The sequence below is a fragment of the Thermobia domestica genome, chromosome 6 (genome assembly GCF_964235325.1).
Source record: "Thermobia domestica chromosome 6, izTheDome1.hap1.1, whole genome shotgun sequence".
NCBI lineage: Eukaryota > Metazoa > Arthropoda > Insecta > Zygentoma > Lepismatidae > Thermobia > Thermobia domestica.
The window spans coordinates 188,999,119-189,011,410 of record NC_137459.1 but is presented as its reverse complement, the minus strand read 5'-3'; the positions used below and the strand labels follow the sequence as shown (position 1 = coordinate 189,011,410).

The window sequence follows — 12,292 nt, the reverse complement described above, 5'->3', positions numbered from 1 at the left end:
AAAATGACCGGAGTTTGTGTCCATCACGTCAGAATTGTTTGCAAATCACAGTGCATTCTACAGAGTCCGACACAAAAATGTATACATTCTTTGTCATCCTGTATCAGGATGCTGGCATTGACAACTGTTCTGAAATTTAAGTATATTGTAGTATGGTTTTTCGCCCAACAGATGCCGGCATTGTCAATTGTTTTTAGTTAAATTTATGTTGTAGTACGGTTTTTCGCTCAACAGATGTCCGTACTCTCAGCACGGTTAGTGAGATAAGAAAATGACAGATGTACGCTTGACGTTCGATTGTTAGGAGGGTTGATGGTTCAGTACCAAACTCTCCTCTCCACTGACGCTGCACTTCGATGGCATTCCGAAACCTGATAATACACTTCAAAACGTACGTATGCTGCTCGTACGCTCTAAAAACATCATAAGTATGAGACGTACGAACAGATGTCAGAACATAGGAATTGCTGCCATCTGTTTGTTTATGATGAAAATAACCGTTGACAGCATAAACCGGCAGATGGCAGTACTTGCGTCTTTAAACGTGGTATACACTGCAACTGTTAGTACTGGTGCAACCGTTCTTACATAGGCCTATTCTCCGCGCTCAAACGTGTGTGTGTCGGCGGAGCAGCAAACAGTGCTCGACATGACGTCAAGAGGCTGAAAAACATTTGCAGATTCCTTTTGTTACATTTGCGGTGAGTTCATGTTGGCAAGGCAAAAAGACAGATAACATTCGTGCGGCAACTATGTCTCGCGTATTTCGGTGAACAAGTAGGACATCAAGACAAAATTTGGGCACTCCACTGTGTTTGTTACACGTGTGTTGAAGGACTAAGACGGTGGTCAACGAGAGAAAAACAGGCTTTCAGATTTGGCGTTCTGATATTCTGGCGCGAGATACAAAATCACAGTGCTGATTGTTACTTTTGTTCAACCAGTGTTTACTGTTTTAATATCAAAACTAAACAGAACATCGTTTATCCAAATGTGCCATCGGCGTCAGGTCCTGTCAATCATGGTAAAGACGTGCTCGTACCTATGCAACCAGGATATTCACCTAACGTAGATGGTTCCGAAAGTGAAGGACGTGAAGACACCGACGAGAACGACGAGGCTTACGAACCTGGCATGTCTGCACCACCATTTACACAAACGGAACTGAACGATGTGATTCGCGACTTACATCTCACCAAAGAGGCAGCAGAATTGCTTGGTTCCAAGAGAAAGTAAAGAATTTGCTCGCAACTGGCACTTCGTTGTCCTGGTTCAGACACAGAGAACAGCAATTTCTTCCAGACTTGTCGGAAGAAGGAGATTTAGTATTCTGCAATATGTGGACTGTTTCAGACATTTAATATTCCGTACGAAAGCTCTCACTGGAGACTATTCATCAATTTGTCGAAACGAAGCCTGACAGTTGGATTCACAACGGAAACGGGTAGGGGTTAATACCTATAGGACATTCTGTACACTTACAAGAACGTTACGAAAATTAACCATTTGTGCTTTAGAAAATTAAGTATGACGATCATCAGTGGGTAATGTGTGGTGATCTCAAGGTAATATCAATAATCAAACTGTGTCATAAAGTCGCATATTTGTGATATTTTGGGACATATACTCCATTTGGTAAATTGCCATTTTCAAACAAGTCTGACGTGGTGGAAACAAACTAAGATCCTTTTTGGATTTAGCGCACCAAGATACATAGGAATCCATCATGAAATGTTTAAAAGCAGAACCATCGCAGGCTAATGTTATTTGCCTCACTTCAACCATAAAAGCTTACAGTTGTTTGTAATGAAAGAGTAACAAAAACTGTTGTGACAAATCGTTCGGGAAAAGTAAAATTAAGTCACGAATGTCAAGCCTATGTTACACAGTCCCTAATTAAATCTCAACAAGTGTATCAAATAGTTCAACTAAAGATAGAATTCAAAATCTAAATGGCACGTTCGATTGTAAGTTTTTCAGAAACAAATAAGCTTAAATAAATTAAAACTATTTGGTCTAGGAATTAATTCGTGCGGTTGGTACGCACACATTGAAGCTGTAGTACAAACACAAAATACATAAATACCTTAAGAAAAATATTGCCCATCGCTAGCCACCACTTTCACCCATCTGTCAGGCAATGTACGGATTCCGTGGCGAAAGAAGTCCTCATCCTTGGAAGCGATCCAGTCAGAGACCCATGTTTCGATATCTTCTGAAGAAGTAAACCGCTGTTCAATCAAATCGTTGTTCATGCAATCGAACAAGTAGTAGTCCGAAGGAGCAACGTCTGGTGGGGTAAAACTTCCCATCCGACATTTTCTAAATAGGTTTTGACCGGTTTTGCGACATGTGGGCGAGCGTTATCATGTTGAACAATAAGTTTATAATGTCTGTTCTCCCATTGTGGTCGTGTTCTGGCCAGAGCTTGCTTCAAACGCATTAATTGTCGTCGATAACGTTCTCCATTCATAGTTTCACCCGGTTGCAGCAGCTCATAGTACACCACACCTTTCATATCCCACCATATGCACAGCATAACCTTTGCACAGTGAATATCTCGTTTTGGTTGTGATGGACCTGGTTCACCTGGTTTCACCCAGGCCTTTTTTCGTTTAGGGTTCTCGTAATGGATCCACTTCTCATCACCCGTAATAATTCGATGCAGAAACCGCTTTCTGCTCTGTCGTTGAAGCAGCAATTCGCAAATGGTTTTTCGTCTTTCAACGTCTCTGTCTTTCAATTCATGTGGAACCCAATGTGACATCTTTTGAATCATTCCAATGGCTTTCAAGCGTTTGGAGACTGTTGTTTGAACAACGCCTAATGCTGCTGCAAGTTGTTCCTGCGTTTGACACGAATCCTGCTCGAGCAATGCTGTCAATTCTTCGTCTTGAAATTTTTTTGGCTGTCCAGCTCGCTCTTGGTCTGCCAAGCCGAAATCACCACTTCTAAACCGTGCAAACCACTTCTGACACGTTCGCTCAGCTAGAGCATGGTCACCATACACTTCCACCAAAATACGAAGACTTTCAGTCGCACTTTTCTGCATGTTAAAGTAATGCAGCAGGACACCCCGCAAAAACACTTTATCAGGCACAAATTGCGCCATGTTCACTTAACTACCAACTGGTGTTGTTGACGCTTTAATCCACTGCCCTATACTACGAACGATACGCGATGACAGGGGTTTGCAACACATGTGTGGATACACGGAACTGTGGGACGCTCCGTTCGTTGCGCCATCTCTTGTCCACCCGCACGAATTAATTCCTAGACCAAATACTTACCCATTACCAACATAATTAAACAAGCAAATGACGTAGCTTACGCAGAGCATAAAATGGAAGAAACAGAAAATCAAGTATCAGAGCAAGATTGCAAATAAGCCATGATAATTCTGTAGTGGCCTATTCATTGTCTATTTATCGAGTGATTGTAATTATGGTAATTGTTTATCGCTATTGCAAATGCAAATGTTGTAGGCCAACCAAGAAATGGTGTCAAAATCACTATCTTAGATTATATGCTTCAAGCCTACAATTATAAAGGATGTACAAACAAACTTCTGATGTACAGTCCGCAGAAAAAAAAAACTGCAATATGAGCATGTACATTTATTGTGAAACGACGAAGTCTTTTGCTTCAAAATAAGTGTGATGGGGAGGGCGCTAGGGTTTTTCCTAGCCTGATTCGTGCTACTTAAACGTTATGTTGATTCCCTGCGCTGTTAGGCTTAGTTTCACAATAAACTTACATGCTCATGTTGCAGGTTTTTTGCTGCGGACTGTACATCATACAGGGTGCATCAAGAAACGGTGCAACTAACTGAACTTATTACAGAAACAGGCTGAAACAACTTATAAATAAGAGTAACCCGCAGTAGCAAGATACCCTAAACCATTTCAAATTTTTTCAGCCCTCCGGCTACAAAATTTTCTCTTAGGGAGAGGAGTGTAAGATACACGTAATTCATATGAAATTTTCATTTTCTTTTTTCTCGTGTTGCAATACTGTTAGAAAGGGAGGACGGAATTACCAAGAAACCTTTCCTCCAGAGGAGCGGCAGAATCTCGCGCAGCTGTTACTCTTAATGCTCTCACTCTTTCCTTCTAATGAAGAAACAAACCAAGTGTTACATTTCCTGTTGACAACATCAGTACAGATTCGAATGCATTCCTTTAATGCCATTAAGGAAGAAACACTGGTCCAAGTAAATCTTTTAATGCAAACCCATAATACGGATGGGAGCAATTACTCTCGAGCGAGAGGAAACTTGAATCAAGTAACAGTCACGGGTATTGCAATGTATAAGTAACAGTCAGCTATAGGAACACACTGTCTATCCAGTTCAGTTCTTGGTTCTGTATTAAAATAGACCCACGTATATAAAAGTAAGAAGTCTCCATATGGAAAAGATGTGCTAAAAGAAATAAAGTTCCTTTTCTGTATCTGAGGATTTTGGTTGCAGCTGTTATTTAAAGAACAAGTGTTCCTTATGTATCCTAAACATTATAGAGTGTGAAGAATATAAAAGTAACATTAGTTAGAAAATGTGCATAACCAAGAGTGAAAATAGTAACATTAGTTAGAAAATGTGCATAACCAAGAGTGAAAATAGTAGCAGAGTAAGAGTAGGAAAACATCTGCATCTTCTACAGAAAAGATTGTCATGTATCATTGTGTATTTCCATATATGGTTATGTATATTAACTGAATACTTTCACCCAAAATATAGGAACACTGCGTGTAGAACTACAAACTCAGAACAAGCATAACGCTTTTCAAAACCCAATAAGAGCAAGCTTAAACTAGTATGCAAATTAGCCTACGTCCAAGATTCTGAGGGTAGTTTATAATACAAGGGCCTTCCCCGAGAGCGTCAGTCGAATAACAATCTTCCAGAAGCGTCAATACGCGTCGGGTTCTCGCGTGTGCTAATATTCTTAGTGTTGGTGAGAAGAAATCAAACTCTTCAGTACTTTGGAGAACTTAACCTCGAAATTATTATTTCTCGGTCGTCTGTTTTATTCGATAAACATTTAACTTTTGGACTTAAAAGTCCTTGGTTAGGTACTCGTCGGAGTACATTTAACAAACTGCAACATACGTAACGTATTATGTGCGAATCATCGCTACTCTTATTAGATCCAAATTATTCGAAATTCTGAACAGTCCGCAGTGTAGTATTTCTAGATACCAAAGAGTGGCCTTGTATCCTTATTTAAATAAATTTTATTATTTATTCATCAAACTTGCGAGTTTTTGTTAATCATAACTTGCCAACTTCTAGCAGCAGTAGTTGCCTCTATCAAGGCGCTGAGATTGTCAGGACTTGCAATCTTCCCTGACCGTTCGATCCCATTACACTTGGTATAAATCATGAAATGTTGAAAATTCAAAATCAATACAATGCTCCACAATATATTCTCATATGCTTTTTTCCCCTCACTCTCGATATCCCTTACGGCTTTGATGATGCTCACTCTCATAAACAAATCTTGAGCTTGGGTTCTCACTAATATCCAGACTCTGATCACGAACACACATGGAAATGCCATTTGTTAATATTTAAATGAGGCTATCTGTTTTCAAGTTGCTATGTACTACCATATAGCAAATCAAGTAGAAACAAGTTTTACTTATTTGCGCTGATCAAGTGACTAGAACGCAAGTGTTTGATCTAGTGTTTGATCTAGTGTTTGAACCTGCAGTTGGCTAGCTTTATAATCTGAACGCATTACGGTGGTTTATATTGCATCTTAAACTGTAGGTTTACGTCTCATACAGCCTCGATGTTGAAGGGGGTGCTAAATTTCAACCAAGAAGTTTGAGTTTGTAGTGTTGAAAGTGTAGAGCTCACATTCTGACCATGGCAACATATGGATGTTTTCAATTACAAATCCAATCATTTCATAGTATTTTGTAGAATTAATTTTCTACGATAAAGTATGGTGATTTATTTTCTAACGCAATGAATTCATTATGTGAAATACTGGAATATTTGTTTAGAAGATTAACATGTTCCTATATTGGTTACTATTCACGAGCATATGTTAAACAAAAGGAAACTAGTAAGATAACCTTAAAACGTCACGACTGTATACAATAGTAAATTATAATAGTAAAAATATTATAATTTACAACTGTATATAACTATGATATTTTACATTTATGTTACAATCGCAAACAATGACATTTTATGAGAACTCAATCTTTAACCCCTTCCATTACAAAAGAAATCACTCGTTCATAATTAGGATTCGAAACGATGTTGAAAAAAAAAATGTCTTACGTAAACGTCGGAGATGTTACTTAAAACCACGACCACAACTAAAACTCAATCTTTCCCTCTTTCTTTCTCTCTGCTTCTTTCTTGTTGACCGTTGGCCTCTACAAACTCGACTCAGCCTGCACGCAGTATGGCAGTTTTGTCCTTCCTTTGTTTTTCAATTCCTGATGAATCTTTACATAGCAATAAAACACTCCTTTAGTGGCAACGTATGTATAGTTAAATCTTCTTAAAAACTGTGTATGTATTTAAAAAAAAATGTAGGGAAAATGCTTGCGTATTCTCTGCCTTGTACGTGCACACTCATTCAGAATACTCAAGGCAGTCCGCTCCAACCTACTGGTTTTAGTACTTTCGACACATTTTATACATTTGTGCTCAAAACATTCGACACAGCGTAAAAGTACAATTATGAACAACTGTGAACTTTGCAAGTCTCAAGTTCAATTTCTTGTTTCTTCTTGTTTTGCTTCAGTTTACTAGAGTAAAATTACACAAGGTGACTTGCCCACTTGTGTATTGTGGTGGTCCCTGTTTCGCATCAGATTTATAAAAAATCTAGATGATTCTTATGAAAATGATATAGGTTTTGTATTATTTGGAGATACCTAACGGATGGATATACCATGGTCTAGCTAATAAAAAAAGTTACGAGGTAACAATTTAATTTAGTGAAAAATTCAAGTACTACAATTTACCACTGTATAGGTATTCTCGGCCCAAATTCAATGAGCAAGACTTCAAAGATTTAGTATATGGCTCACATATAATAAATAAATAAATAAAATTTCACTTACCAAGTAAAGGGAGGTCTTCGTGAGGATCGAGTGCACTTGTCACAGCTAGAAACACATCTCTCATTGCCACATCTTTCGATCCACATGTATCGAACAGCCTCAGGTCTGGAGAAGAAAGAGAAAATTTAGGGAGTATATTTTATTAGTTAAAGTTGGAATTTCTTCCATTAGCCTACACAGTGCAATGCTGCACTTAAAAAAAAATATACTAATTTTATGATTCACTTGAAGTAACAGTCGATTATACTATAACTCGACAAGTTTCAAACCAAGATGCGCAGATCGCTGTGGAGCACTTCGTATTCCACCACCCTCCCCACTACTCTTCCATCCACTGATCTGGCCTTGAAAGTACCAGTGATACTAACTCAGCAAACTTATGCTACAACAAATATCACCTGCTAAAATACATGACAAATATTACCGTGTAGCGTTATACCTACAGTATCGACTCGTAATTCTCATATCAGTGGTCCATTTCATTTAATCCGGCTTTCGAAAACGCGTTGCGGTGGTAGCTCTTCGTATTCTACGGTAGTACATTCTGCGTATGTTCGTTATTAAGCTTTAAAACGAAGAGAAACCAAAAGGCGAATGGCTTAATTTTCTGGATTCCACATTAAAGACTGAACTGACAGCCGAGCCTACTAGAACATTACGATACTGAACCAGGGGCGAATACAGAACGGGGGGCGCACCTTTCTGAAAGGGAAATATTTCTGTCTTACTTCAATGAGACGAGTTGACAAAAGTATTTTTGTCAATATAAGACAACAAATAAGCTGCTTTCAGTCTATTGTTAGTACAAACTATGTCTCAAGTGTTATAATGTTTAATATTTTGCGCCCCCCCCCCCCCCCATCCTTCTGAGTAAGAATGAATAATTATTCAACTTCCAAGGCCGAAAATACAACTTGTGTAAAAAAAAAAAAAAAAAAACTATAACAACTTATAACTAGTAGAGAAAACTTCGTTCAACGATTTCTTTTATTTCAGCTAGTTCCTCTTCTAGAAGTGCGGATCAAAATATTTGGTATAGTTGCAATTAAAATATTTGATTTAATTATCACTCTAGTTATATGTTCGAGGTCCCAAAGGTCATGTAGGCCCCCTATTGTATTTATGAATATACATTATTTGGCATAATTTGAATGCAATTTGCTTTAAAATCCTCATGTATATACCTTCTGCATCTGAATGCCCCCAACTTTACAGAGAAATCGGCGCCCTTGGGTCGGGCCTAAATGCTAACTCGAGTCGGGCCTCACATTATTAATTCACGGGCCCGGCCTGAGATGAAACCTACATTCACGCATCACATTCAGTACTGGCGTGTTGGCAAAGTAAGAGTGAAATAGGTGCAACAGAAACTGTTGGAAAAGGGCCACGTCTTATTATGGTCCATGCAGGAGGGGAATTTGGGTTTGTTGATAATGCTCTATTATTGTCCAAATCTAAGCAGAAAAAGTGGAGATTATCATGATGAGATGAACAGTAGAAATTTTTCAAAATAGATCGATGAAAAACTACTTCCTAATCTTCCCGAAAACAGCGTTGTTGTCGTTGATAATGCCAGTTATCACAATGTTCAAATCAATAAAAGACTATCTATGTCTTCACTTAAAAGCAACATGATACAGTGGCTATCAGCGACAGACAAACCTATAAACGAAACCGAAATTGAAGCGGAGAATAGAGTAAATACATTGTGGAGAATGAACAAAAGACAATTTTTCATAAGAATTCAAAATGTACGTTATGTAAAACAATACGCGATTGACAAGAAATTTATAAACGCGAGGCACACTATAATAAGACTTCCACCTTACCACGCAGACTTAAATCCTATTGAACTTGTGTGTGGGGGGGAAGGGGGAATAAAGAGCAAAGCAAGCCAATGCATTTCCGATTCACTGGATGAAAAGAAAGAATTACTGGGAAAGTTATTTAATGAATATTCACCACAGAAATGGGTAAAATGTTCTGAACACGTGAAAAAAATTGAAGATTCTTACTTTGAAAGAGACGGACTTATGGATGAGCGTGTAGATGAACTGATAACTAGATTTGGTGAAACCGATTCAGACTCAGATTCATCGGCCGATACAGATTCAGATGAGTGGGAGAGTGAAACTGAAGGAGAAATGGAAAATATTTAGAAGGTGATTTCTGTTATCATTTATTTATTTATTTTTCATTAAGATTCATTGCGAACTTTTCCACCTTTTAATTCATATATTACGTTGGTAAGGAATACCCCTAATCCTACTTAATTCATTTAATATTCAAAGAGAAAATATTAAAATGCATTAAAAATTTAGTGCAATCAATATACAGCATTTACACTCAAATGTCGTAGAAAATCCTCAGACCATTCCGCTCCCTCCAGATTGCAACACTGCAAAACATCATCGTCGCGGAGAAGGGAGTGGGGAAATGTAGGATTAGATGCGCAACAACTAGGCTGCAGCGTTCTGTTTACAAACTTTTTCACTTATAGTAAATTTTCTAATAAAGTGCTTTCTAAGTTGCAATTATAAGCTTAATGTGATTTCTGTCAGAATCTAGGGATCATGTTGAGCTGAAACATTTGACATTCGAAAACAAGCCTGTTAACATGATTTACTTCTTAAGAGCCTTGTATAGATAGTTCTTCCATCTGTGTTCTCGTGATGTGATTCCCATTCTAAGTGTTGAAGCTGAAGGCAAGGAGCACGAATAGTTTTCTTCTGTTGGAAACTTTGCACATATGAGATATCAAGATCAGATGTTAAATAAAACAATGAACTTAAATAATTAGAAACAGGAAAATAAACAGGAAAGTTGGAAGAACATGGAAATTTCACAATGTTTGCATCCAAGTTTTCCTAAATTTAGGACTTGATATTTTAGTGTCTTTCGTTATTTCAAACCACTATATGCATATTACTAATTTTAGATCATTTACAACTACACAGACAGGAACATTATTTTATAGATATTTGAATATATATATATATATATATATATATATATATATATATATATATATATATATATATATAGATAGATAGATAGATAGATAGATAGATAGATATAGATATATAGATATATATTAGTATGATCCTTGAACTAAAGAAAGAATAAGATTTAAGATATTCATTGCTATGGTAAGTTGTCAAGTTCAGTAAATATGCTAGGTCGATATGATATTGTGATGGGAAAGGTGTCTGTCTGTTTGCTATTTTATACAATGGTGTTTGTAAACTTTGTTCACATATAGCAGAACTCGAAGACTTCGCCGCAAGTAGGCAGACCAAGAGAAAGGGATGATGTTCCCGAAAGCGAAGACTCCAGTATCATCGACAGAAGCGTGATATCTTTTTAGTGAAAATTGTCCACGTGTTGATGATACTACTTCTATTGCAGGAATTATTTTCTGTATTTTAAGACGGAAAGAATTCTCCTAGGGTTCTTGTTCTAATTCAATCAATAATGTAGCATTATTATATTGATCCAATGGCGGCTGCAAGGTTCTGCAAGAGGGAAGTCACATCGGCAATGATAGTGGAACCAATTTTCCATCAATTTTCTCAAAACCAATTCCTGGCTTTGACGCATATAAAGTGAAAAATCACTGGAGTCATTCTGTAAGTTCTGATGTGAAGTACAAATATTACAGTAAAAATAACGATATTGCCATTGCATAATCATATATCCAGCGTATGTCCCAACACATTTTACTTAGAACAAATAATTCAAACTATTCATAAAGTGGAAAATGTGTAATTGATGTTGCTAATACTGGTCAAACTACTACTGCAACTTTAATGTCTCGATCGACTCTGTAAAAATAGTTAAGTTACATGCCCATTAACCGAATTTATTATTTGTAATATATACAAAAATCTAATCTGAAACGGATACAAAAATGTAGCAGTGTAATTGAAACAGACAAAAAACTACGTAATGAAAAGTTAACTAGCTTTATTTCCCGTATTTATGTTTATTAATTTGTAAAATAGGGGTACAATGTTTTCATGATGTAACGAAATTCAAGATTGCATTCGATTTCGATCGTTTCTGAAGCAAATGAGATCCCCTTCGACCATTCATTTTCAGCACCAAGATTTAGACCTACTGTTTAACATAGAATCTGAATTACGCTTGCTCCTGCCAGAAATCGAACGACAGTATCTCATACGGAAGACGTGTGTGCTAAACACATATGCACGAGAAATCTCCAAAATACGCGTAAAATCCCTCAAGTGTAATGGGAACTGAATTTACTGAGACCCATGTGAATATTGTCAGCCTTAAACCTACCATACATGACCCGACAATTGACTATTTTTACCTATTTATTTGCATTTTAAAGATTTATTTGAATTATAAGTCTAATACTTCCATATTTGTCTGTAACTTCGCATGCTTGTCTTCGCAGTAACACTTCAGAGGTAGGTAAATCAATTTAAAATCTAATTCAAGATTATTCACTTTTTTCCTGAATGATTGCAATAAATAAACATCAAGTGTTATTAAATTCCAAAATTGTAATGGCCATTAAGAAAGCATTTTATTTTTCCCTTCATATAATTTGTAATGAGCGTCGCAAAGAATGCTTTGAACATGTACTGCGGAGTCCTCTTGCTCTTGAAAGAATATGAGTCAGTTTTCTTTCTGTGACAAGCAAATATTTAATCAAATTTTCATCGTGTGGAGCGCTCAAAACCAACTCAGTGCTGAAAGAAGTTCCTCCCTTCCTCTCACCTTCTATCCTCTCTCACCGACCACAAGAAGGTAGGTAGAGAACACTTCAGTCAAGTTAAAAGTGATTACATTATGCGTAATGGCAAACGCTTAAAGGGTTGTTCTGTGCGATAAGCTATCACAGGAAAAACCTACCGAAAAACGTGAGCAGAGAGTAACATTAAGCATTGTGATTTACGTTATGTTGCTAAATCCCTTATGGCTATCAATCAGGGTTGCGGTTTCCACATTAAAAAAAAATATATATATTTCTTGTTCGGTTTTTCCTTCATTCCTATACAGGAATAAATGCTCAATTATTTTTATTGATTATTATTTTTCGTATTAATTGGGAAGGTACGTGACATTGTACTGCATTACAGAGCCGCTCCTGTACTAATTTTCATTTATGTTATATGTAAAATAGCGTGTTGCTTATTTCTTCCTTCTCATTTCTGAGAGGATTCCTCTTTAG

General features: G+C 37.0%; 1 protein-coding gene across 4 annotated transcripts in view; it reads right to left on the bottom strand.

The window, feature by feature from the left end:
- The window catches only part of LOC145688367 (metabotropic glutamate receptor 5-like), a 420,659-nt gene that overhangs the window by 65,077 nt on the left and 343,290 nt on the right, over positions 1–12,292 (bottom strand). For all 4 annotated transcript variants that reach the window (XM_081762517.1, XM_081762520.1, XM_081762518.1 and 1 more), the window contains one exon: positions 7,090–7,194. In XM_081762517.1, coding sequence (XP_081618643.1) covers positions 7,090–7,194 — 105 coding nt within the window. The remainder of the gene's footprint in view (positions 1–7,089; positions 7,195–12,292) is intronic.